The 26,749-nt window shown below is 41.7% G+C and overlaps 1 protein-coding gene across 1 annotated transcript in view; it reads left to right on the top strand.

Annotated features, from left to right (window-relative positions):
• Nucleotides 1-3,356: 3,356 nt before the first annotated feature.
• TRPM8 (transient receptor potential cation channel subfamily M member 8) overlaps nt 3,357-26,749 on the top strand; it is a 32,759-nt gene continuing 9,366 nt past the window's right edge. Inside the window, exons 1-19 of the mRNA XM_019616851.1 lie at nt 3,357-3,473; nt 4,061-4,134; nt 5,191-5,347; nt 8,337-8,514; nt 8,857-9,029; nt 10,187-10,361; nt 11,280-11,347; nt 12,631-12,828; nt 13,874-13,976; nt 14,579-14,697; nt 15,025-15,315; nt 15,781-15,876; nt 16,647-16,776; nt 18,765-18,910; nt 19,535-19,647; nt 20,719-20,935; nt 24,117-24,208; nt 25,195-25,336; nt 26,124-26,295. Of these exons, the coding sequence (XP_019472396.1) occupies nt 3,357-3,473; nt 4,061-4,134; nt 5,191-5,347; nt 8,337-8,514; nt 8,857-9,029; nt 10,187-10,361; nt 11,280-11,347; nt 12,631-12,828; nt 13,874-13,976; nt 14,579-14,697; nt 15,025-15,315; nt 15,781-15,876; nt 16,647-16,776; nt 18,765-18,910; nt 19,535-19,647; nt 20,719-20,935; nt 24,117-24,208; nt 25,195-25,336; nt 26,124-26,295 (2,761 nt within the window). The remainder of the gene's footprint in view (nt 3,474-4,060; nt 4,135-5,190; nt 5,348-8,336; nt 8,515-8,856; nt 9,030-10,186; nt 10,362-11,279; nt 11,348-12,630; nt 12,829-13,873; nt 13,977-14,578; nt 14,698-15,024; nt 15,316-15,780; nt 15,877-16,646; nt 16,777-18,764; nt 18,911-19,534; nt 19,648-20,718; nt 20,936-24,116; nt 24,209-25,194; nt 25,337-26,123; nt 26,296-26,749) is intronic.

The raw sequence follows: 26,749 nt of genomic DNA, 5'->3' as shown, positions 1-26,749 counted from the left end.
CTTTTAGTGTCTAAATGTTTAGTTTCTCCTTCTCTTTTGTTCCTGTTTTGTGGGTGAACCAGTTGGATACCAAGTCAAGAAGGAAAGAAAATGGAGCAGTGAAGTCCATGGTGGCTGCCTGTTTGTAAGTCATTAATTGTCAGTGTGCAGTGTGTATTGAAGGGCTGACATGCTGTTTGAGGCCAGGTTGGATGGGGCCCTGGACAAACCTGATCTAGTACCTGATTTTGTGGTTAGCAATGCCGCCCGTGGTAGGGGGATTGGAAAGAGATCATCTTTGAGGTCCCTTCCAGACCAAGCTGTTCTGTGGTTCTGTGATACAATTCTATGGAACTGTGAAGTTAAGACTCTAAATGAAGACCTCTGCAAATGTGCCAAGGTAACACGAAATTTTGGATAAACAAATCTCCATCGCAGATTGCTCAGGGGCCAGGCAGCAGAATAGAAAAAGTAGATCCATTCCCTCTTCTGCTGCTGCCTCCTGGCAGTCAGTTTGCTTCCTCCTGCTGCACATCCTCATCATCACCACACGACCACTCCCCACCATTACATCTGTTCTAAGTAGGTGGTTAAATGGGCACTCTGGGTAGCTCTGCTTTCTGCAGAGAGAGCAGACTTGGGAGCAGCCTGACTTTCCAAGCAGTTGCTGTGAATTTCATGCCAGTAGAAATGACTTCAACCAAAGTTTCATGGGTGTTGATTTTAGAACTGTATTTTATCTTTTGATACACTAAAATCTGATTATTTATTCTCGCAAGCATTTTCCTTACATCTCTGGCTTTGTAGTAGTGCTGTTGGTAGGATAAATCAGCTGCAGTACTGTTATCAGTTTCTAGAGTACATTGGCAGCACATGGAACAGAAACAGCTCTCCACTTCCTGCAAATAACCTGCAGCAGTTATTTATTTCCTACATCCTGCTGCAAGTATGCCTTTCTTCATTATTTATTGGTGAATGAATAGGTAAGTAATCCTGCCATTGATTATTCCTATGCATTTTCTCGTTGTCTGTGCTCTCCCTTAAAAGGAAAGCATGACACAGATTAAAAAAGGTGGGGCTTTGCAAGCTGAAGTATATCAAAACCTTCCTCTTTGAGTAATGATTTCAGTAGAATTGCTGGGGCACGTTCTGGAGACTCTGGTAAGTGCTCTGCACCGGTACATGATGAGGCTTTGTTTTTCCTTTGCTTAAGAGTGTGTGCTTTTTATATGCTGAAACTGAGGATGCCGCACCTCTGAAGTTTGGCACTACTCTTATCTGTTTGGAAGACTTTGCTTAAAGCCAGCTGTTAGAAAAATTCTGTTGCTGCAAATAGTGGTTAGATTGATCTGAAACCTTTCTGAAAATGGAAGCGAGTCTTTTCAATTGCAGGCAATATTTTTAAAAGCCTGTTTATTAAAACCTCTATTAAAATTTATTGTTTACCACTTCTGTTCTATTTTTTCCATTAGTTGCTTCCAGGCTGGAGATTTCCTTGGAAAATGCTTCTTTAAGTGCTGTGGAAGCTGTATACTTAGCTGTACATCTTATAAGATGATTCTAATTTTTATCTCAGGGCTATTATTCTCCGAAACGTGTTGGTTCCAAACAGTTACACTTTCGTGCAGTAGTCTGTGCTGTAAAAAATTGTCTTCCTATCTCTTTAGTGGGTTGGAAGCATGATGAAAAATGAATTGCGTTTGCCTGTTGCAGAGGCTATAGCTGGCACATCTCTCACAGTATGAACAAATGGTGTTATTTCTGACACTCATGGAGTTAAGAAGTCTCTCTCCCAAATATCAGCTGAACACTGTGCTATCAGCACAGCTCTTCAGTACATAAACTTACATGCAAGTCCGTTTTGCTTGTCTCTGGTTTTCAGGGTTGTTTTGCACCATTGCTAACTTTTCTCACTTTGTTTGCAGCGCATTCCTTCTTGTCAATTATTTACAAATGCAGCGAGACAAACTTGAAATTCTTTAGTGCTCCAAATGAATAATTTAATGCCCTTGTTTCTATTTAATCTTCTCTGCTTACAGTTATGCCCATGGTCTGTTTTCTGATGTTAACTTACAAGGCAAATCAACAAGCGAAGTAAAGCCTGGCCAATAAATGCTTCACAAATCCAGACCAACACTCATTTCTCCCCGTGGATCTTTTATCTTGGCTTTAACCCTTATAAACATTTTTGCATCAAAAATAAATCACGTGAAATAACGAGAACTGCATGGTGGATTCTTTATAACTATGCCTCCCAATGCACTCATCAGGCACACAGCTAAATGAGTGAGGTGGTGTGCATTTGCTGTTGCTTTAGACAATCCAGTTTTGTGTTATCTGCTTTTTTATAATGATAGTGAAGTACAAATATAAATGTTTCTGTGAAAACTTGCCTTTTTTCTTGCTTTGGGAGTTGCTCTAATGATGACTACTTCTTCCAGCTGCCCTTGACTGGTAGTCGAGGTAGTTCTGCTTTTAGTCAAAATCTGTGAGTAAATGGTTTATTTTCCACTGGGTTGTTTCTGGTCCTCTGAAATGATCTATTCTCACCCCAGGGTGCTTTTTTAGAGCTGGAGGATGAGTGCTGGTGCACCTGGGAGGCAACTTTTTCTCCATGTGGTATCATCTGAGACACGAGCCCAGTGTACACAGTGGGAAGAAAGGCAGGAGAAAAGGCAGCATTGAAAGCAGTGAGATTTCAGCTCTGTGCCTTAGCTGAGGCTGCTCCACAGAGGGAAGCCAGCACCCTTACATGCTCTAGAGGGTGACTGCAATATGTTTGGTACTGAGACTGATATGTTAATGAACTTTAAATCCCCTTACTCTCCTTCAGGTTGCATCCTTTGGCTGTCGTTGGTAGAGCAGGTGACAGAGATGTGAGGGCTCTGAATTGAGGAGCTGTGGTGCTGCACCTGCTCTAAGTTTCTGGTGTCCCCCTGGGTCAACTTCTTTTTACACGATGACTCATTTTTTGTGACTCGAAATGTTACTTATTAATATCACACACCAAACTAGGAAGCTGCTCATTGTATATGAGCACTCAATAGCACAGTGTGCCCATCCGACGTGGCAGGGAGAGAGAGAAATATTGGGATGAAGTGAGATATATGCGAAGGCATATGCATTCCTTTCTCAAAGTATGTTGACTTAGAATTCTTTCTAAGTGGGGAAAGAAAGAAGAAAGTCTTTTTGTGGAATGAACTAGGAGAAAAGATTTCCTCTGAGTGCTAGTTTCACGTTTTAGCAATCAATTAAATGTAAGATTTTTATGTTGAATTTGAATAAGCCCTTCCTTTATCCCCTCCCAGGACACCTTGTCCTTGCTGATTCTCTCTATTGAAGGAAATGACCATGGCACTGAGCCTTTCCCCTCTGCCATGCCATTCCAGGTTTCTGCAGGCACCATGAGGCACCGAAGAAATGGCAATTTTGAGAGTTCCAGACTCCTCAATTCCAGCATGTCTCGCAGCATAGATGTATCGTGCAATGACAGTGTGAGTATCAGGAGATAGCTGATGAACTTGGGAGATGTTTGATTGATGTGTCAGCTTTATGGACGTTTCCCAGTCAGATGGACCAGAGTTAACCACAGTTTGGAAAGTATCATCAGGTTTAACCTCTGTAAGTTATTTGGAAATTCGTGCAATCCATGCAAATGGAGATGTTTTCTAGTCTACAGCTGACTGTATGGTGCCACTGAATTCAAGTAAGATGTTTTCTATGTGGATCTGCTGGATTACAACTGCTGAAATTCAAGTAAGCTCTCTAGCAATTCATAGGGTATAAATTCTGCTTTGGTGTTCAAGTTTTTTATGGGGGGAAGCCCCACATTCTGTTATATTGTGCTTGATAGAAAAGTATTGATATCACTTTGTTACTTGAGTGCCTGTTTGTGATGTTTAGCTGTCTTCTGTGTTTTGTCTGTTTCCCTCAATGCTTTCTCTTTCCTTCCTACCAACCACTTTGAGAAGGCAGACTTGAAAATCACACCAATTTCACTTTGTGCTTGAACTGACTATACTGTTACTGAAGTCTGTACTGTTTCATAAGCTATTGAAAGTGATTCTTTTTTTCCCCCAAGGATTTGGTCAACTTCATTCGAGAAAACTTTAAGAAGAGAGAATGTGTCTTCTTTACAAAAGACAGCAAGTCAGTGTAAGCAGCCATTTTTCTCTTGTTTTGCAGATGTTGGGTGTCAGGAGCTGAGGGTATTGCTTCTTGCTAAGCCATGTGGCAGGGGTTGTTTGGGAAGCAGACTCAGGAGTCTGAATCTAGCAGTGCAACCTCACCTCAGTCTTGCTTGTACAAGTCCTTTGGTTGTCATTGCTTGTTTGGTCTGTTAGCGTATGTCTGGGATATTGTTCAGTCATGGTCAGAAGAACTGGAATTCTAATGGTAGGATAGGTACCCTGGGATGCTTCTCCCAGCCCTACAAAGTGTTTTGGTCACACATTCTATATACTGTAATTTATAAATTACATAAATTTGCTGCTGCACTAATATTACATACATTATAAGATTGATTTCTATGAAGGTAACCTACAAAGAAAATCAGATCCATCTGCCTGCCTGCTTCTGGGCTATCAAAAATTGAAAGCATGTTGTTGAGGGCATTATCCAAATGTCTTTTGAACACTGGCAGGCACGGGCCATCGACCACCTTGTTAGGAAGTGTGTTCCAGTGTTTGACCACACCTGGGCCATATCCCTGTAATCTGCCCAGTAGTATTTATGTCCCTGCCTCCACTATCTATTCTTTTCTTTTTTGTGCTACCTGGACCAGTACCTCTAACTGAGAGGAGTAAGAAGTGTATTACCTGTGCTCCCAAACTTTCATCATTGTGTGGAGGGATATGTTGGTGATTCTGAGTTGCCTTGTTGCTACTCAGTACTGAAAGAGCAGAAGGAGATGTCCTTTCCCTCTCAATTTGAGGTGTATTAGACCAGTCAGACCCTGGATTTACATTGAAAATGATTATAATGGACAGAACAGTAACTTTTTACTCTTCCTACCTGGTTAAGAGCGCAGAAAGGAGGAGAAACTATTTGTATTCTTAAGTTTAGTGGCTGATAAGGTCATCTGGTGGTGTCTGATGCTGAGATGTGCTCTGACTCTGAGCATCTGGTAGGCTTTCAAATTAAGCTGCTGATGTTTTAACTTGGGTTAGGGTAAGGAAAGAAGTCATATAGGCCCATTCACTCTTCTTCCAGGGGCAATTTGTGTAAGTGTGGATACCCTGAAAGTCAACATATAGAGGGGACTCAGATCAATGATGATGAAAAGTGGAATTATAAGCAGCACACCAAGGAACTTCCTACCGATGCCTTCGGGGACGTTCACTTTGAAAACATAGAAAGAAGAGGAAAGGTAAGTGATCTTCTTAAAGGGCATATGTCAGGCCCCTGTGGGAGTCCTGAATGCAATGCCAGTGGGGGTTCCTAAAAACAGGGAAGGTGAAGCTAAAGTAGATTTTATTCCAAAGGAAATGGGAAGAGTTAGGCTAGAAAGGAGCTGAGATGGTTTCTTAAGCTGTAATAGCTGTAACAAGGAACAGTTTCTTCGGTGTTATTTGTTTTGTAGACTGGTGTGTGTGTGTGTGCGCGCGCGTGCGCGCGAGCATAGGTGTTTCCAGGTGTGACCAAAGAATGGCTGGGTGAAGGTGATGCTTGTTTGCTGTTTGTTTGTTTAGAGTCTGGAGGAAATAGTTTCAGCTTGACCTGTGATGTCTGTGATGAGTATATCTGTGTGCTTTTGCACTGCCCACTCTGTGTTTCTCACCACTACTGAAATGTGATGGTGTTGAAGAACAACTTAGCACCCTTTTACCCATCTTTACTAGTGAACCCAGCACAATAACCTTAAGTGCTTGAATGACTGAGCTCTGATAAAGATGCTTTTTTCCTGACTTTCTGACTTTAACATTAAGGCAGGGTTGTTTCTTAGAATACTGCTCCTTTTCAGTGTGGATAAACTTATGCTTCAGAAAGAAAATGGTGTGAGACTGTGCACCAGTGTGACTCCTGGGGCAGGAGCATGGGTAACATGCTTTGCTGTTGAAGATGCAACAGGATTCGTGAGATAATAACCATAGAGATTTCACATCTGGAAGGACATAAGACCTTTTTTCTGAGAATCTGTGCTCTTCACTACAGAAGCTGCATGCACATACCTGGTTGGTGTTCTCCAAAATCATCACTCATGTTTTTAATGGCTTTACCATTGCATGGCGTGTCACTGCTGCCTACAGAGCTTTCTGACTGCTCACCTCTTTCTCCCCCCCCCCCCCCCTTTTTCCTCCTCCTCCCCTGCATCTTTTTCTCCTTGCCCCCCTCCCCCAAATCCGAGGTAATTAAACACCCTCTTCAGTGAGGGGTAGGAAGATTCACACTCTACATCCCACTCCCAAGGACACACCATTATTTTAGTAGAAATGCTAGATGTGAACAGGCCAATAAAAAGTCTACCTTTAATAAGTCCTACTTCAGCTCGTTTATTTCTGCAGTATTGCTCAGAACCTGTACCTTCCAAGAACACGCAGTTTCTGTATTTAATGTTCTGGTGGCCTTCAGTCTGAATAAAAGCTTGCTTCGCTGAATACCTGCCTGAATTCAGCTGCAGAGACACCTGTTATTGCCCGTGTGTGAGGGTCCACGAGTCTGTGGGCATGCACTAGCTGGGTGCATCAGGCAGATGGCACTGTTGGATTTTGGAAACAGCAAGCTGCATTCAGCTGAACGGGTTACAGCCTGGCAAGGACTAGAGGTGGAAAGTGCCGGGTGGATGGTGGGGTTCAGAGCCTCGTACTGGAGAAATGCCTTCTAGCTACAAAGCTAATAGAGTTGCATTGGCTGTTCTGAACCATTTGCAAGATCTAGGCTTGGGAACCTCCCTAGAACATTAGAGTGTGTTATTTGGTTCAATGTGAATGCCCTTCAAGGTGTTTTTTAGCATAGAAAAAATAGAACAGTGAGCTTTTTTACATAAATGGAGAGATGGTAGGTCTATGTGAAACCAGTTATCCATTTAATGTTCTTTATGGCATCCTTGTAGACTGTTCAGACTTTACTGTGAGTTTGATGTAGTTAGCTTTGTTACAGTTAGAACTGCTGTACCACAGACTTGCTTGGCGTTCATCCTGTGGATCCAAGGTCCAGGAGTGGAAGGTTTGGGAAGCCTTACAATGACTCTTCTGGTCTCTGAAGGGAGGATTTCAGTATTGATCAGGGGGATCTTTTCCTCCTTGGGTATGAGATGCTAGGAGTTGTTTATACAGATCTTTTTCAAGACAGTTTGCTTGTGCTCTTTCTTCTCAATGCTTCTGAATTATACAGTTATTTCAATTGGATTTGTTACTTCTAAAACTATTTTTACCCGCCTCACACATTTACACTCAAACATTGACTGTTATTGCCCATTGATTTCTTTTTACAGACTGTTACCTGTGCCATCTGGTGTCAGCATTCTTCCACACCACCCTTGTTCTGGGTCATACATCATTCAATCTCCACAGAATAACTGCATGTCATCATTATAAGCTAAAGCTAAGACAAACACAGACAGTCCTTACCAGATTGCCAGACGGCTGCTGTCACAGCTGTAATCAGTTCACACCAAGCTGATTCTTAGAATTTCGATTCGGTACAGAGACAGTGAACTTCAGGTTGGATGTTAGAGAAATTTCTTCTCTGGAAGAGTGGTCAGGTGCTGGAATGGGCTGCCTAGGGAGGTGCTGGAGTCACCAACTCTGGAGGTGTTCAAGAAACATTTGGATGTTGTACTAACAGATGTGTTTTAGTGGGAAATATAGGTGGATGGTTGGATTGAGTGGTCATGGAGGTCTTTTCCAACCGTGGTGATTCTATGACTCAATGACTTTCACTAGTAGTGGCAAATGTGTTTCCTGGGCTATGCAGTTTATCTTCTGTGCAGTTGAAGATGTATGTGGCAGAACACAGGGTACAGTCTCGGCACTGCAGCTCACCCAAGTTGCAGTTTTGGGTCTGAAAAGGCAGAGCTGGGTGACTTGAGATAAGCAGTCATGTTCGTCCCTATGCTGCTGGTTGTAAACTACCACTCAGTGCTCCGCTTTAAGACTATCCCTTATCTCTAGACCTGATCTGTAAATAGAGGAAAGTACCTCAGAAATCCCAGTAGTGGCGTCTGGATGTGGGGAGAATATTAAGATGCCTTAGAGGAAGAAATAAATTCTTAAGCTTTGATTCTTCATCAGTTCACTCACTGCCCACCAGCTGTTGGAATGGGAGTGTACGATAGAGAAGAAAATACAATTCCTGGTCTGTTTCCAGCTATCAGTGTTTATCTCTTGTTATTTTTCTCTTATTTTTTCTCACTGAAGTACATCCGTTTGTCATGTGACACAGACCCTGAAACACTCTATGACCTCATGACACAGCACTGGCACCTGAAAACCCCTAACCTTGTCATCTCTGTCACTGGAGGGGCAAAGAACTTCGCGCTCAAGCCCCGAATGCGCAAGATATTCAGCAGGCTGATCTACATTGCCCAGTCCAAAGGTAAAGACCTGCACATGGATTTGCATTGCTACATCTGCATAAGGCTGATGGAGAGAAAGCAGCTAAGAGGGTCAGCAGGGAAGCAGAGAGTTCGCTTTGTTTCTGCTTGGCTGGTGCACGTGGGACAAATGTTACCTATCAGTTTGTAAGTTACAGAGTTGAGAACTAGTCATTCGGATGCCCATGGCAATGTAAGGTAGGCTGTGTGGCATGTATTTTATGCTTAACTGAAGGGTAAATGCCTCGAAGTGTCAAGTTTTGAGTGGGAGTGGGATTGTGGTCTTTGAAAGGGAAGGGTATTCCACTGTATCCTCCCATGTTATCCCTCCACATTGTCCCCAGGGGCCTGGATTTTCACAGGAGGCACACATTATGGGCTGATGAAGTACATTGGGGAAGTGGTCAGAGATAACACCATCAGTCTGAGCTCCGAGGAGAATGTGGTGGCTATTGGCATAGCAGCCTGGGGCATGATTTCCAACCGAGAAAGCCTGATTCGCAGCGGTGATAATGAGGTAAGAAACATGTACAGTCAGTGGGGAAATAACGACAGGGCTCTGCTCTAAATTATGCAAATTACATCCTTGATTGCTGCTCTGAGCAGTGATGATGGGTTCAGCTGATGCTATCAGTTATGTGATGACTGATTTGAGCAATTAGTAAAGAGGTCGTCTTATTATGTTCTGGTAGACCTGAGCTTGATGGACTTTTTTTTCCAATGAAATGTTTGTGTAGAAACACAACAGCAACTTGGCCACACAACAGTTAGCTTTTGTGTACCTGAAACAATTCAACTTGGGGCCAGCTTTTGCAGTGAGATGAAATACCAAGTGCTCTTTCCAAATCAGAAGGGTGCTAAGGTGTTCTTGTATGCAAGATGGTCTCAAACATCTTGCCTGGTGGGGGGGAGGACCAGCTAGTGATCTAGCTGTGGGCTTAGCATGCCTGCATGGAAGTTCAGCTGCTCTAACTTCATGTCTGACAGAGTTATGGAATAACCTCTTCCACAGTTACTCTAGCTGTGAGATCCTTGAGTAGTTACCCACAGTGGGGATTTCCATTAACTAAGACACCCTGTGCCACATGTCCTATTGAGGCAGTCCCATCAGTCAGATACACTGGCACATCTCCTTTTATATCTTGTATAAGCTATCTTTTACAAGCGTATCTAAAATCCATCCAGCTAGATAAGAAAACTGATGAGTTTACTGAGGGCTCTGAGATGATTTGGGAATTGGAGTAGATGATCTCAACAGGTCCCTCCCAACGTCGAAAATTCTGCAATTCTCTGATGTGTTGAAAGTAAGTTTTCTGCAGATTTAATGTTTCCAGTGGATGAAGGAAACATACTTGCCTCCTGCATTGCTTAACAGAACTTCTGAAAGGACTAAATTGTTACAACTAATTTTGTTCTGTTTCATTACCGGAGATTATGGGAGGATCATCTTAAATCTGTATTTGTAAAGAAAACAAGATATTTGTACTGTGCTCTATTATGATGTTTCTCTCACTATCTTTTGTTACTGTTGGGACTGTTAGTGTCTGGAGTCAGGACTCCTAAATGATAAAAAATAACTGGTGTTTGGAGGTTCAGCTGCTGCTGGTTTGACCTTCAAAACTTGTGCATGCTTTGCCCTTGCTTTTCTGTTAAACACTGTGCTTGTGATTCTAGGGGTACAACTTGGCTCATTACATAATGGATGATCTCAAGAGAGATCCCCTCTATTGCCTGGATAACAATCACACCCATCTCTTACTGGTTGACAATGGCACCCACGGGCACCCAACAATAGAGGCAGAAGTACGAACTCAGTTAGAAAAGTACATTTCGGAGCGAGTTATCCCAGGTAGGTGTGGATGTCAGGTCGCAGGCCTCCTCCTCCTTGGACCTTGCTTGCTCTGGGGCTCAGTGCTCATTCCAGGGAATGAAAAAGCAGTAGAATCATCCCTTGAATGCTAAGTGGAAGGGGTGTGTTACCTGCATTACATCTTGAGCACTTTCAAGAGCAACTAGGCTTCTTCAGAGCCAACTCTTTCCCCTCATTTCCATTTTTTATGTGACAGTAGTCCTCTGTAGGACACAACAAATAATCTGCTTCAGCAATGCAGCCCTTCTTACTCTTCCTTCTGGTGGAAGCTGGCCATTGACTTCTGCATGTGGCCCAACTGGCACTGAATTCCAGGTTGCTGAAGCACAACTACACAGGAGCTGATATTATGCTTTTAAAAAATATATCTGTGATGATCCATCTGCATCCTGTTTATAAACAATTTCTTCCTTGGCCCCTTCTTTGCTAAGAAGGAAAAAGACAAAGGCCTTGGCAGCTGTTCTTAACTTTGTGTCTCTTAAAACCAGCTGGAGTCATGTGGTTCTTAGCTTTCCTTTACCATTGAAAACGTGGAATCAGCAGTTCTGAATCTCCAACTTTTGATAAGAACCTTGCATCTAGACTCCAAATGGTCAAAGCGATAGGTAAATAGGGTGAAATCAGGTGTTTTGGGTCTTCAGAGCTACTAAAATTATGATTGCTAGGAAGAAAAAAAGCTGGAGAAGGCTGATGCTAGCTTAGCAGAATGTTAAGCAAAACTGAGTTTTCATTAAAAATAAGAGAAGTTGTTGATAGATTTTCCCAAACCAACAGTAAACTGGTATCAAAATGAGTGCATGAACAACTCAGAAATGATGTCTTTTGAACTGAGGAAAATAGGTTGGTCAAACTGCACTAACAGGTTGAATATTTTTTTTCTTTTGGCCTGCTTCACAGAATCAAATTACGGTGGGAAGATTCCAATTGTATGTTTTGCTCAAGGAGGAGGGAAAGAGACTTTGAAAGTGAGTTTATTTCTTTCATTTGTTTCTTTCACTTTTTCCAGGAGTGACATAGGAACGTTGCTCTTCTATATCAGAAGAGTCTTTGTCAGCCATGTCACTATTTACCTTCTTTAGTTTATCTAATGATTTGGTTTGCCAAAATTTGCCTTGCACTTGTTCAGTGGAGATTAGTATTTTCATTTCATACACAGAGAAGATCAGCTTGTGTTGGAGATGCTCCAGTTTAAAGCCTGCTAAAGCTGACCTTATTGCTGATCCTGTGAACTGTAGGCCACATCTAGTTTAAACCTAGAGAGCTGAACAAGTTAGCTAATACTGAGGCTAGTCAAACTGGGTGACAAAAAATGTTCCTAATAATTCTAAACACAGTCTCTGTTACCATTTCATTGCTAACATTAATCAATTAGTCTATGTCACTCTGTGAAATCGTTACCCCAGCCTTTCTGTAAGTCTCGTGGTGTTTGATTCTACTTGTGTGATTAATTTAGCTTTGCCCACAAGCATATTGTAGATGAATACAGATGCAGAGTTCAATGCGCTAATCAGAAGTCCAAAGATAAAGATGAGATGAAAGCATCCATTCAAGTTTTAGAGCGAAGCTTTGCTGTAAGTGCTATCTTCTTTTAGTTCCAAGTAGCCAACTTTTAAGAGAGGATTTTAGTACAACTGAAGGAGTTGTACTGAATGCTGTATAAGAACAGCTGGTTGAGAAGCATTATGATTTCCTGTATGGAGAGACATCAAACCACCATGATGCATAACACATTTACTAGCTATCTTAATCAGTATGATAAAAGCCACATCAAATTAAATGCTTCGTTCATGGAAGGAGGATCCTCTGAAATGTTACTGGATGATGCTTCAAGGATGGGTTCGTGCCAACCATGGGGTTTACTCATTAGTGTTAATAATACACTCAGACATCTTTGTCTGCCTTCTTGCTCATTTGTAGGTAAAATCAAAACCTATCTTCTGCAGGAGTAAACTGAGTCTCTGACCAGCTCAAAGTGACCATCAGGTTTCATGCTGCAGAAGTCTGTTTGTATAAGACTATTGGCTTTTCCTCTAACAAATAAAGCTGGAGCCCTTGTACTCACGTTTAGTGTTACTTAAGCAATACTTGTCCGTAAAAGAGTAGTGACTGTTGGTTTAAGTTGGATGTCGAGAAAAATATCTTCACAGAAAGGGTGGTCTATACTAAAATTACTAGGCTTTCTTCCTGAATAGTATTCTTAAATAGACTGTTGTGGTGCAAGTCATCATCTCTCCTCTTTGCTCCCTAGTCTATCCATGTGGCCATCAAAAGTAAAATTCCCTGTGTTGTCGTGGAAGGCTCTGGACGGATAGCTGATGTTATAGCTAGCTTGATGGAAGCAGAAGACACCCTTACTTCTTCATGTGTCAAGGAGAGTTTGCTGAGGTACCTGCCTCGCACCATTTCAAGCCTTTCAGAAGAGGAGACTGAAAGCTGGATCAAATGGGTAAGTAGTAAGTGCTGTTGTAGAGAGATGGTGAGGCTGAAAGCAGCAGAAGGGTAGAAAGGAAACAAAGTCAGGAGCAGCCAGCTTTTGGAGGAACAGCATGTGTCTTACTTGGACTTAGTAGTACTGCATACCTGGAATGCAACTGAAGGTGTAACACTGTACATACACCAGCAAATTCATCTGCCTTTTTTTTTTTTAATCTTTGACCACAGATAGAATACTCAGAATTCAGCTACCATGCTGACTATTTATTACAAGAGTGTTTTTTTGGAGACTGGGAGACAGGACAACTAAGGAGAGCACCTGCTCTCTTATATTGCTCGGGCCAGATTCAGGAAACTGTTGTGACTCTCCATTTACCTGATCTTCTGACTGACCGTTTTAGATATACTTCTGCCCTCCTAAATAGGGACAAAAAAATGGAGCACCAGGAAAATCTTAATGTTCTGTTATTTTTCAGAAGTCTTTGTTCCAACAACACTTCCGCCCAATAGTCCATTAACTTAGGTTAATTGACTTCCTCAATTAAAAGCCAGTGCTTTATCATAGGGTCTGACTTAGTTTTCCTCTTCTGTTTAATTATCTCCTGCCTTCATGGGAGGGAGCAGAAGGTGGAAAGTGATTGCATGTTCATAATGGGGGGTGGAAAATGATGTGTTGCTTCCTGTACGTGTAAGTCCCCTTCACTCATTTTTCTCCCCTCTTTATTTAATATTAGTTACTTTTAATGTATGTATCATTCTAAGCTGTTTGCAGGCTCCAGGTAGAGATTCAGTTGGTCATACATAAGAGTAGTTCCTTATTACTGATATTGTGTTTTTTGGGATATTTGCTGTATTCAGAGAAAAACTAATCTTACACTTTGGCAGCTTAAATCTCATCTGCTTCTGTCTGGACTTGTGTAAATTTTAACTGTACTTGGAAACAGGACCAATGAGAAGGAGGTTTGCTACAGAGTGATGGAAGATTTCTTTTAAAGAGGCTCTAGGAGATCAACTGCTAAACATTCTAGATTGCTTTGAGTTGAAACTTCTTTTTGTAGATCAAAGAAGTCCTTGAGAACCCTCATTTACTGACAGTTATCAAAACAGAAGAAGCTGGAGATGAAATTGTGAGCAATGCCATTTCTTTTGCTCTGTACAAAGGCAAGTAATTGTCTTTCTGTTCTGTCGTTTTGTGTGTGTGTGTGGTATTTTTGTGTGCTGCTTTTTAAACAGGCGGACAAAGATGTGTTACTCTGGGATTCTGAACTGTGGGGTTTTGCCCTGTGCAAATGTATTTTCATAAGCTGAGTGATGTGCTGAACCTGGAAACCATCAGTTCTTTTGCATGCAACATTTTTGTAAACTTGAAGTAACTGTCCCAGTGGGAGATGGGTTTGGTTTAGCATTTGGTTTTATTTGTGCTTGTTTAATTTTCTCCTGCAAAATTCCCTATTAAAATTGAAGTATTGAAGATATTGAAGTTATATATGAGTTTAAAAGAAATAATAAAAATAATAAAATAGTATCCATTTTCTGCATGGTGTGTGAAACTGAAGATGTGATATGCATGCTTGAGGTACTAGGTGTGTCTGTAAGCTTTGAGAATCCTCTAAAACCTGATCAGGAAGACATAGATGAGTCTGGGGAAAGATGCTTGATATAGGGCTCTTGTTGAGTAGAGTGTGAAATCAGAGATGAATAAGTATGCCAAGAAGCTCTTCTGTCTCTGGTCTTTTACCTAGAGGATTGTTCCTCCTCAGCAGCTTTCAGCACCAATGAACATAACAGAGATAACTGGAATGGGCAGCTGAAGCTGCTGCTGGAGTGGAACCAGTTGGACCTGGCCAGTGATGAGATCTTCACCAATGACCGAAACTGGGAGGTACATATGGTTTCTGAGTACATTGATATGGGCCAGGGGAGAAGGGGGAAGGGAGACATGGTAACAGCAGCCAGTGTCTCAGCATTCCACCCTCTGTGATGATACTTAAGACCACCTTTTCCTCCTTGCACTGGTATCGTAGACAGCTCATGCCAGAAGTACTCAAGGTCATCCAACAAGTGCAATTACATATGTGAAAAACTGTTTCTCATGAAAGTGTGCCAGCCTGAAGGAAAATGTGGCAGTTAGCTACAGATATCAGTCCCCTTAGGTAAGCTTTTCACATCTCATACGACCTCTGATATTTACTCTTCCATTTCTTCCTAGTCTGCTGATCTGCAGGATGTCATGTTCACAGCCCTAGTGAAAGACAGGCCCAAATTTGTTCGTCTCTTTCTGGAAAATGGTCTGAATCTGAGGAAATTCCTTACCACAGAGGTCCTTAGAGAGCTGTACACCAACAACTTCAGCAGCTTGGTGTTCAAGAACCTGCAGATCGCCAAAAACTCCTATAATGATGCACTCCTCACGTTTGTGTGGAAGATGGTTGAAGACTTTCGGAGAGGTCTCAAAAGAGATGATAAAAATAACAAGAATGAGCTGGAGATACATCTTTCAGTAAGTGATTTCCACTTTGCATCCCTGAAAAGGAGGGGAAAAAAAAGAAAAAGGAAAAGTTATGTTTTATTTCTAGTATAGCAGGATTTACTTTTAACAGTCTCAGCCTTATTTTAGACTTAACATGTGGTCCCATTTTACAAATACACGTCGTTTAACTATGAGCAAAATGGGCGGATGTATTTGGATGTTGAGTTATAATAATTTCTATTGCAGTCATAATCATGACATATCAATGTCATAATTATGCTTGTAATTTAAACCAACATAAATGCAGAGTCCAGTACAGAGGTACTAGCTGGGCATGAGTAATCAGAACTCATAACCTGGTACAGACTGTGGTATTTTGTACCAAACTGCTCTAGAGCAAAGAAGTTGATGCTGTAGAACTTTAAGGATTTGTTCCAGAAAGCAGTTTAGTTGGTCTGAAGAATTGTTACTGTTGTTTTTTTTTTTTTTCTTCAGACTGAGTGTCCTATCACAAGGCATCCGTTGCAAGCTCTGTTCATCTGGTCGGTTCTTCAGAACAAGAAAGAGTTATCCAAAGTCATCTGGGAGCAAGTAAGTTGAGTTGTTATAGTTCCTGTTTGTAAACAGCACAGTGGTGTCCCTTGTCTTTGGGTTGCTGGCCATAAAACTATGGTAGATAATTGCAAAGTGAGTCAGTAAGTAGGTTTACTGTTACTCATTTTGTGTTTGGGCATGGATTTCATGCTTTCCTTCCATAATGCTAGATACATGTCAGCAGTCCAAATTAGCATATAGCTACATTTTCTTGTCTGTTTTCAATCTTGAACGCTAAGTGCCCCCCATTCTGCAATATGAAAGTGGTGTGATCCCAGGCATTTGATTGAAATCCGTTTCCAATTTTGATTAGATATTTAGATATAATTGCATCAAATGCATAATTCACAGACTGCATATGTGATGCTAATGCATGCAAAGCTAATGGATGCTCCTGCTCACATTGGTCTTTGTCTCCAAAGCAGAGTGATTCCTCCCTAGAATATACTAACATAGTCAACTGGTCCACATGGGTGTACTGTGAATACAGGACTGTAGTTCCTGGCAGAGCAGATCCTGTTCTGTGCATCTTCAGCCAGAGATGCAAAGCTGATATCTGACTAAAAACAAAAAAAACTTTTCAGACTGGTCGCAAAGTTGTTGCCAACCCAGTACAGAGATAGTTACCATTTGTTTCATGGAACTAGATCTTCATTTGCCAGTCTTGTCTGGGAACACAGCAGCTGCAAAAAGAGAGGATAATGTTTAAAGAATATATCACTTTCTCTCTTCAGAGGGGTTTGCGTGACTTAACTCTCTCTCCACAGACCAGAGGTTGTACTTTGGCAGCTCTTGGGGCCAGCAAGCTCCTGAAAAGCATGGCAAAAGTCAAGAATGATATAAATGCTGCTGGTGAGTCTGAGGAACTTGCTAATGAATATGAGACAAGAGCAGTAGGTAAGTGCCTTCTTTAAGCCCTTTGGAAATTTAATAGAAGGGTCAGAGATCAGGAAACTGTTCCATTTCTTTGAATGTTACTGGCTTTAGCGATCTCCAGATCTCATGTACAGCAGTGTACAGCAGTTTTATTTTTTGCAATATAATTTTGTGCAAATAATGCAGAATGAAAACCATGTTGATTTTCCTCAGCAGAATGCAAGGAATGTAATTCATTGCATTCAGTTTGCCTCAATACTTCCCAGAAGGCTAGCCTGACTTGTAAAGAGGAGTATGACGATTCAGGAAGAAGTAGGAAAAAACCTTCATTTAGAAAACTAGTTATCCAACATGAAATCGTAGAAATATAGAATGGTTTGGGTTGGAGAAGGGACCTTTGAAGATCATATAGCCCAAGCCATCCCACACTATCTTTCACTAGATCAGGTTGCTCTGAGCCCTGCCCAACCTGACTTTGAACACTTCTAATGATGAGGCACCCACAACTTCTCTGGGCCACCTGTTCCATTAGCACTGTGACTTTCACTGCTTAGAACTGTTTTCCACACCATCTGTTCCCATTAGAAACTGTGTTCTGTCTGAACAGCTTGCCTCCAAATATGAGTGTTCAGGGATTTTTTTTTTTTTTTTGTGGAGAGAATTTCTTTCCTTAGGAAAAAAGCTACCTGTCTGTAATAGCAAGGCTGAAATAGCAAGGACAATGTAGAGTAAGAGAAACTTTCTTCATGAGGGCTGGTAATGTTTGGGTTGAGAGGAGTCATCTTTCAAATTTGCAGTAGTATTACAAAGTAGGAATGAGAATAAATTGCAGATAAAAAGTATATTGAATTCCTGAATTCTAAACAACATCATAAGCCTTTGTTATTCTGAAAAGAAAAGCAATGCTGTCACTCATTGAGAATGCAGATCTAGATCATGCATTCTAGGTCAGTCATTTTTCTTTTTATGACGTCTGGTTTCTCCTGTTGAAAGGGTTGTCAGCGGTTCAGAATTGAGTTCTGCATCTCATGAGCTGGAATAACAAGTATTTCATATTTAAAGTGGCTAATTGGTGTCAGATAGTTGGGGTAGGGCCCATCATACCATAACTTGGAGCAAAATACAATACACTGTTGCCTCTAAAGATTTTATTTCAGGTTATGGCCTTGTTCTCTTGACTGATCTGCTTATACAAATGGTAGGTCTGTAACTGCATTGTCAAGCAATTTGCTGTCATTCCACAAATCACATCAGATGATGGTTAATGTGTAACAGCCCATGTTATGCAAACATTGCTGTGCATCAGATCTGGAGATCACATCTGAAAATTTCTTGCTTGTTACCAGAAAGTATCTCCTACTTCACAAGGTGAAAACCACTTAGACTTTCTTAAAGGTATCTAGTTCTCTTGAGTCTGATATAGAGAAGTGACCACTGAAGTCTGTTTTCAGGATTGACCTGCAGTGTATATGGTAATACCAGCTGTGTGTGTGTATCCGTGCAGTGATGGTTAAAAGCTGTTTGAAAAACGCCTACGAAAATATGTTGCTGGAGAGGAGCAATTCCTCAGTTTCTAGTGTAGAATTCACCTTAACACCATCCCTGTATAAGGTGACTTTATATTACAGTTTTTCATCCCAACCCGAATTCTGCATGAAAGCTTAATACGTGCAAGTCTATTATGTGTAAAGTGTATGTACATGTTGTTTTATCACGCTGAAAATCTGGAAAGAACTCTTCAGTCTGTATGCTTTAATGTTCCATTTTTTAAGTCAGTGAGGGAAATTGCATCCCAGTTGGTGGAAAACTGAGTCTGAAGATGGAACTCAGTGTGTGAGTGATTGTGCTGGAAAGTCTATGTGCAAGTATGCAGCAAGTGCTGTATGAACAAGTATTAATGCTGCAGGACAGAGTAATTCCTGCTCTTTGAGCTCTAAAACTGTCTCCAAATGGGGGAGAGGCTTGGAAGAGGTGCTTTCTCCCCTTATGGACCTGCCTCTTTCCTCCAGAGCTGTTCACCGAGTGCTACAGCAATGATGAAAACCTAGCTGAGCAGCTGCTGACCTATTCCTGTGAAGCTTGGGGAGGGAGCAATTGCCTGGAACTAGCAGTGGAAGCAAAAGACCAGCAATTCATTGCACAGCCAGGGGTGCAGGTAATATCAATGCAAAGGTGGTGCACATATTGCTGTAACTCTTGTGATCTGGGTGACTTAAGGAAGAAAAGCAAATATTCTTACTGTCAAAATGCTGCATGCACATGAATAGCCTGTGGAAACTCCGCTGCTCAGGCACTGTTCTCATGGAAGTCAGAACCTACAGGAGTGATGTGAAATGCATTGCTTCTTGTGACTTCCATCCCTCCTGGAAATGGCTGAATTGCCTGCAAATGCAAAGTCGAGAGGGGAAGATTATTTAGAGCAGTAAATCATAAAATAAAAAAAAAAACCCTGATGATAAAGACTGCAAAAGCGGCTTCCTTGGCATGACTTCTGTGTTCACACAGTGTGGATATACTGCCTAGTGTAAAGTGCCTCATAAATCAGTTCAAGTCCTGTTTAGGCTCACATTCAATTCTTTGTCAGATAAACTAAAGGATGACTGGATTAAGGAACCAGCACACTGTTACTGATGCTACTGTATTGTTGATATAAGAATCATTGTTATTTTTTTTTTTAAATCTCAAGTTTTTTTCTTCTAAATCAAACTTGCTGTGATAGCATTCCTAAGTTATTTTGTTTTTCTTGAAACAAATGAGAATATTTTCCTTTTCCCTGCAGAATTTCCTTTCCAAGCAGTGGTATGGAGAGATTTCAAGAGATACTAAGAATTGGAAGATTATACTGTGTCTATTCTTTTTCCCTTTAATAGGCTGTGGTTTCATTTCATTCAGGTAATCAATTGGATTCTCATTAACATAGTTAAAGCAAGTCAGTTAATCATAGAATCACAGGGCAATTCAGGCTGGTAGAGATCTCTCAAGATCATCCCCTTGCTACAGCAAATTGCCCAGGATTGTGCCAAATTGAGTACTGAATATCTCCAAGAGTGGAGTCTCACAAATTCTGTGGATAACCTGCGTTCAGTTACTGTCATATAAAGACATGCAATGGCTGAAAAAGCTTTTGATGGGTTGTTTCCTCACTGATTTAAGTTAGAGTTAAGATGTGCCAATACACTTTGTATGCCTGAAGCCAGTGAACGCAGAATAACATTATGAAGGAAAAGGATCTGGGACGAGCCAGCAGTGTGCCCAGGTGGCCAAGAAGGCCAGTGCCATCCCAGCACTGGTGCAGCCAGCAGGAGGTGACCTCCCCTTGTACACAGCTCTGGGGAGACTGCACCTCAGTGCTGTGCTCAGTGTTGGGCCCCTCACTGCAAGAAGGACGCTGAGACCTGGAGTGTGTCCAGAGAAGGGCAACAAAGCTGTGATGGTCTGGAGCACAACTCTGATGGGAAGCAGCTTGGGAACTGGGGTTGCTCAGTGTGGAGGAGAGGAGGCTCAGGGAAGACGTCATCGCTCTACAACTGCCTGAAAAGAGGTTGTGGTGAGGTGGGGTAGGCCTCTTCTGCTGGGTAACAGCAATAGGACAAGAAGTAATGGCCTGAAGTGGCACCAAGGGAGGTTCAGATTGGATATTAGGAACAATTTATTCTCAGAAAGAACAGTGCTGCAGTGGCACAGCTGCCCAGGGGGTAGTGGGGGCACCGTTTCTGGAGGTGTTCACAAGCCATGGAGATGTGGCACTGAGGGATGTGGGGAGTGGGAATGGTGGAGTGGGTTGGGGTTGGACTTGGGGATCTTAGAGGTCTTTTCCAACCTGAATGAATCTGTGATTACCTTGACAGTGCTATCCTGTGCTAGACTTTGCAAGCTTTCTAATTTTCACTTTGATAAAGAGTGCAAATATTTCCAGGCATAAAAGCTGTGCTTTGAGACCTTTTCCTTCTTTTATTTCCTCAGGAAAAAACCTGTGGAGAAGAGTAAGAAACTCTTCTTGTATTATGTGTCGTTCTTCACTTCGCCCTTTGTAGTCTTCTCATGGAATGTTATCTTCTACATCGTTTTCCTGTTGCTCTTTGCCTACGTGTTGCTCATGGATTTCCAGAAGGAACCTACTGTCCTGGAGATCATCCTTTATGTGCTGGTCTTCATCCTGCTTTGTGATGAAGTGAGACAAGTAGGCAGCTCTTAAAAACCAAAAATGTTTAATGCTAGATTTAAAGCCTTGTCTTGACGGTTTCCTCCCTCACTCATAGCTTAAGGCAGTGCAGTCTGCTTCAAAGTTATAGAGTAACTGCTTCTTTGGTTGTATGTTCTGTCCAGTGTCTGATTCCTATTTATGTCCCAATGGCTGTAGGCTTTTGGGCTATTGAGCTATTTTACAAACAGCTTTGGGGCTGTGTGGGTACGTTGATACCACTGGAGATGCTTCTTAAGGGCTGCTTGACTGAGGTTGCCAAAGCAGTTGAGAACTTGGAGGCTAGATTTAACAGAAGATAGACTTAGATACACACCAGTATATCAAGTGATTCTTGTCCTCTTTTCTCTACATTCCATCTTCCCTCTCTTTTTTTTTTTTTGTTTGTTTGTTTTGAGCAATGAGCAACATCATATTGTTACATATTTGTTTGTCTTCACTGATTTTGCTAATCACATATAGGCCTGCTTGAGATTGACTTCATATTTGTGCTGGCGTTGTGTGGGAACAGTGTGCAGGATTGCCTTAATAGACAACCCACAGATTATATTCTTCTGCTTTATGTGTAAGGGGACTCCCTTTTTGAAGAAGTTCTGGCTTATACTAAACAGAAAATACTTTCTGGGTTAGACGAGTATTCCAGATGAGTTTGGTTTGTTTGTTTCTTTTTTCTTCCTTCCCCTATGTGCAGTGGTTTTGGCCTGTCTATGAAGACACTGGTTTTCAAGCAAGTTCAGTATTTTGGGGACCTGAATCGCAAGGTGCTGGAAACGTCAGTGTGGTTTCAGTGTACAGCTGCTTTCTGCTTGTCCTGTGAAGCAAACAAGAGCTTCTGAGTGATGTGTGAATCAGACCACTCTCCAACCAGATCTCTCCCACAAACCTGCATGACTTTACTTAGTGTTGATGCTACAAATGCTTACATTTCTATGTAGTCTTTTTCCTTTTTAATAGTCATGGTAGTACCCTACTTAAACCAGCCTTACTTGCTAAGGAAAATGGGACGAAAGTAAAAGACTGTCACAGTGAAAACACCAATGGTGTTTGTTTCTGCTGGTTTAGGTTCTGGGGTCTCTGGACCTGTAAATGCATTTCCTGTGTGTACCCAGCAAAAATCCAAGGGAAAGGCTTAGGGGTAGAAACCTTTTTTCCTCCTGATGCCACTATTTCTCACTAACCTGAGCAGGTAGAACAGCTTCAGTTCCCAGTGATTCCTTTAATAGCTAGCAGCCAGGCTGTGTCAGCTTGATTATGGGAGTGGAGGCAGCTAAAACAGAGACTTTATGGAGGATTTAAACTTGAAGCTGATGTCCTCACTTCAAAGCTATTTTGCTAGAGAGCAGAAGGCAGAATAGAGTCCCAGCCTGCTGGCCTCTCAGGATACTTTCTCCCTATTTTCCTCTGAGATAGAATGGGCAAGTATGGGTCCAATTCTGCTATCAAAATATTATCTGTGTCCTTAATAGTTAAAAAATAGTTTTGTATCAGATTTTGTTTTCACATCAAAGGACAAGTCAGAGTAATGTTGCATGTGGTCCAAATGTTGATGCTGTAATCAGATAACTATATGGAGGAAAAAATTGGTCTTTTGATAAGTAATGTCACCATGGAGTTACCAACTACTATAAATGTTCTCTTCCTGCTGTCTTCTTTGCCTCCTGGATGTAGCCTCCATCCAGGTGAGTGGGTGGATGGAGGCATCAGGCTTAAGCCTGCTACATTTAATACGGCTATAGGGCAGTGCTGTGCTTATTTCTTTGTGAAAGACATTTGGACCCTATGCATCATGTAAAACACCAGTTCACTGTCATTTCTAGTTGTTGGTTTTTTTGCCTTACTGAAAGCAAGGGAACTTATGTTTGGTGTAGGAAATTCTTAGAGTCAACCCAGTGTCACGGGGTTGCTGTCCTCCCTCTGCACTCAACCTTAAATAGTAAGAAAGGGATGCGTATGGGTCCCAAGATGCTGAAATAGTATCTGGTAATATCTTGAGCCTTGCAACCTGCTAGCTGCCAAATACTTGTCTATCTTTAGCAATGCATGAGCCACCAAGTGTCAGAATTCTACCTTATGAAGGGCTGATGGTCCTCCAGGAGTCAGGAGACTATGCTCCACATAGGCTGCAGCACTGTAAGCGCTTGTTGAACCTCCAGTTATCTGCCACTGCGTGAAATTACTTACAACAATCGCATGTGAATTAGGGGGTTGGAGTTGATTTTGTTGATTACACAAGTCAGATCATTCCAAACATGAATAAGCTTATGGAGCTAATATTCTGTGGAACTTTTATAATGGAATTTTTTTATGGTCAGAGCTCAGGACTGGTGGCTTAAACTATCTCTGCCTTGAATCCAGAAGTTGGTTGCATGCATTTTCAATCCAGGATGCACTACCAGTCATTCAGTCTGGAAAACAGTAGAGATTCTTACTAGCGTTGTAATTTAAAATTAGAGAGTCTGGTAGTTAGAAGAATTAATTACATCAGCATCTTTGTTCTAAAGCACATGCATGTAGCTAGGGACAGGTTACTGAATGAGCTCTGATGAAAGAGAAGCCTGAATACTTCAGTTGCCCTGAAGCAGTGACCCTTCTGCCTCCCCACATTGTTTCAGCTGCTCCTGGTTGGTCAAAGCAAGACTCCTTTGACCCAACTGGCAGCAGTTTGCTGGAGCATACTTATGATCTACTCAAAAGCTCCCCAAGGAGCATTTGTGTTCATTCATGTGATCCCTAAGCACATCGGTCTCAGCCTTCATCAGGAGCATTCATTGTACCAGCATCCATGTGACTGGGTTGTGTCCTCTGAGCACAGGAACCCACATTGTGGTGCAGTGTCTGTGGTCTCACTGCAAGAGCATTAAGTTGGTGAGCTCTAGACATAGAAAATCCTGACATGTAAGCAGTAAAAAACATGTTGCCAGTAATTTCTGGCATTGCTGGGTTCCTAAAAAACTCTTTTTGGGTAAATTGGAAACAATCTGGTAAACGTATTGTGTCTTACAAAGTATTACCTGGGTAAGGAAACAAACCTTACTGTTGCATTGGCAGAAGATTTACCCATCCAGTGGGAGAGATAGGGGGAAGAAGTACTCATTATGAGCACCTCAGGTAACTGGCCAGTGCTGTGTGACTGTTGCTTTCTGCTCTTCTTCCATTCTAGTGGTATATGAATGGCAGTAAGTATCTCTCAGATCTGTGGAACGTTATGGATACCCTAGCAATCTTCTACTTCATAGCAGGGATTGTGCTCAGGTGAGTAGCATCTTCTCTTGTGGCTGTTCTGTGACATCCCTTTCTTTCCAACTTTTGACTGCAGCTTGTCACGAGATTTTGGGAAACATGTTTCTGAAACTCCCTGTTCTTTATGAAGGCAACAAATACAACGAAGTCTTGACTCTGAATTGTTAAAATCAATTAAAGAAATAACAAGGTGATTGGAAGAGCACCTGCATGAAACATTTTCTCTTTTGTTTAATGGAGGCTGAGTCTTCCCTTTGAATCAAAGTCAACTTCTCTAAACTCAGATCTTTCTGAGCCGTTGGGACAACCATTCTTGGTCTGGATTTGCATAAGCATGTTTACAAGAAGATGGCTTAAATGGACATAGATTTAAACACAGTGCCTTCAAGTCTGGCAATACAAAGCATAATAAGCTTTCAGGATAAAATGATGAATGTCCCAAATAGTCAGAAGTACTTCAGGATTTTTCCTGGCTCCTGTTATTGACTATTCAGTATGGTAAACTGGACTCTGATCTATAGTGTGTTGTATTTAAGTAAACTGTAATTTTACTTACAGTAATGTAATAGAATGTCATCAGTTCACATAAGCTGCTTCACATGAACGAGTGGGTTAGCAACCATGACAAAGATATGATGGTATTGTAATTGTTTAGTCAACTATAACTTAGTTCTGCTTACCTCAGTGCAGCAGAGTGGTTGCACTGTGATGAGGCTTAGGGATTACCTAAAAGTACCTTGCTGTTAATATTAGAAAGAGACAGGAGAAAGCAGTGGTATAGCCAAGAGAGAATGTGTGTAAACATAGCAGGAGTTAACAAGTTTGATGATAAATATCAAGTGGGACTGGGTCAGAGAGGGATTGAGACCCTGGGTAGCTGTGTTGTTTTCCAGTTACTTGCTTCTCACTCCCCATTTCAGTGTTCCAGTGTGTTTTTACATGACTTTTGTATGCTTTACCCAATGCTCTTCTTTGCTTTCTTTTACTGTCTCCATCAGGCTTCACTCATCTGATGAAAGCTGTTGGTACTCTGGGAGAGTCATTTTCTGTTTGGACTACATAGTTTTTACTCTGAGGCTGATCCATATTTTCACCGTTAGCAGGAATCTAGGACCCAAAATTATTATGCTGCAGAGGATGGTAAGATTCTGGCAGCTGTTCAGGAGCATTTAAATAAATGATATGACAAGGTGTCATATCACCACTGTTCTGCTGATGGCAGCAAGTTCACTCCTTCTGTTAAATCTGCTAAACAGAATTAATTAAGATTTGAATAGGATCTAATTAAGAGCAAGGCCTTTTCCTCTGTGCAAGATTGAATTTCAGACTAAAAAAAGATTAAAGAACAGAAGAGAAATTTTTCTTCCTCATAGCTTTTGTCTTAGGTGTTTCAGATGTTTCAGTGGCATATTTCGGTCACTGGAGGAAGGTTGGTCTGCAGCAGCAGGAAGGCTTAACTAGGATTTTGCCACATATCCGTCTGCTACTGAAAGCTGGAAATGTATGAAACCATTACCTGGAGTGCTGGGAATATTAATGCCAGTTTTAAACCACCTGGGATAGCATTTACAGAAGTGGTGGCTTGACTGCTTTCACCTGGCACTTGGCTGCAAGGCTTACTGCTGTAATTGCTCCACAGATAGCTTTTACATGTGGATCTGTTTTTTTGTGGAAGGAGCCTGTCTGATGATGGTGGACCAATCTGTATTCTGAAATTTCTTGTTTTTATGGTTCTGTAAATGTTTTTGAAGTTCCCTCGTGGGAATAGTCAGTTATTTCTGTATGTGCATGTTGGTGGCTGTAAATTTGCATGAAAATGATGCTAACCTCATAGATTTTTCTGGTACGTGCTCTCCAGTCTCACGTCATATTAGGGATAAAAATGAAATGTGGGACGCTGACACATTTGCTTGTTGTCCTTTTTCAGATGATAGATGTTTTCTTCTTCCTCTTCCTCTTTGCTGTGTGGATGGTGGCCTTTGGTGTGGCCAGGCAAGGCATCCTAAGGAAGAATGAGCACCGCTGGGAGTGGATATTTCGATCGGTCATCTATGAACCGTACCTGGCTATGTTCGGCCAGTACCCTGATGATGTTGATGGTAGCTATCTTCTCTGGTTGGTGGAAGGTTCTGTCCTTTCAGTGGTTGTCCAGTCCGTTGTTTGAGTGGGAGAGGAATTCTGTCACCTGTGGTTTTCAGGGAGTCAGCAACTGACTGTTTTCCCAGGTTAAGGCCTTTGAAATAAGGCCTAACATGAGAAATTAATTCCATGTCTAATAGTTTCCAGCTGTTCAGTTCTCCCCTGCTACCACGTATGTCTCTAAGTGCCAGCCTTCTTTTCAGCCTAGATAGCCAAAGTAGCTGTCCATATTTGAGGCACAGCATCTGCCCTTTTGTCCCTTTTTCTCCAAAGAGCAACAAGCAAGGTTTTATGTTTGATGGGAAGGGGGGGAAGAGGACACAACACGTGTTGTGTTCAGTTGCAATATCTGGGGCTGGACCAACAGAAAGAGAGGGAGAAGTTTCACTGTTTGCTCTCCTCTCTTGCCCTTTG

The sequence above is a fragment of the Meleagris gallopavo genome, chromosome 7 (genome assembly GCF_000146605.3).
Source record: "Meleagris gallopavo isolate NT-WF06-2002-E0010 breed Aviagen turkey brand Nicholas breeding stock chromosome 7, Turkey_5.1, whole genome shotgun sequence".
NCBI classification, from domain to species: Eukaryota; Metazoa; Chordata; class Aves; order Galliformes; family Phasianidae; genus Meleagris; species Meleagris gallopavo.
Note: the sequence above shows the minus strand (reverse complement) of the source record. Positions and strands in the feature narration are given on the sequence as shown.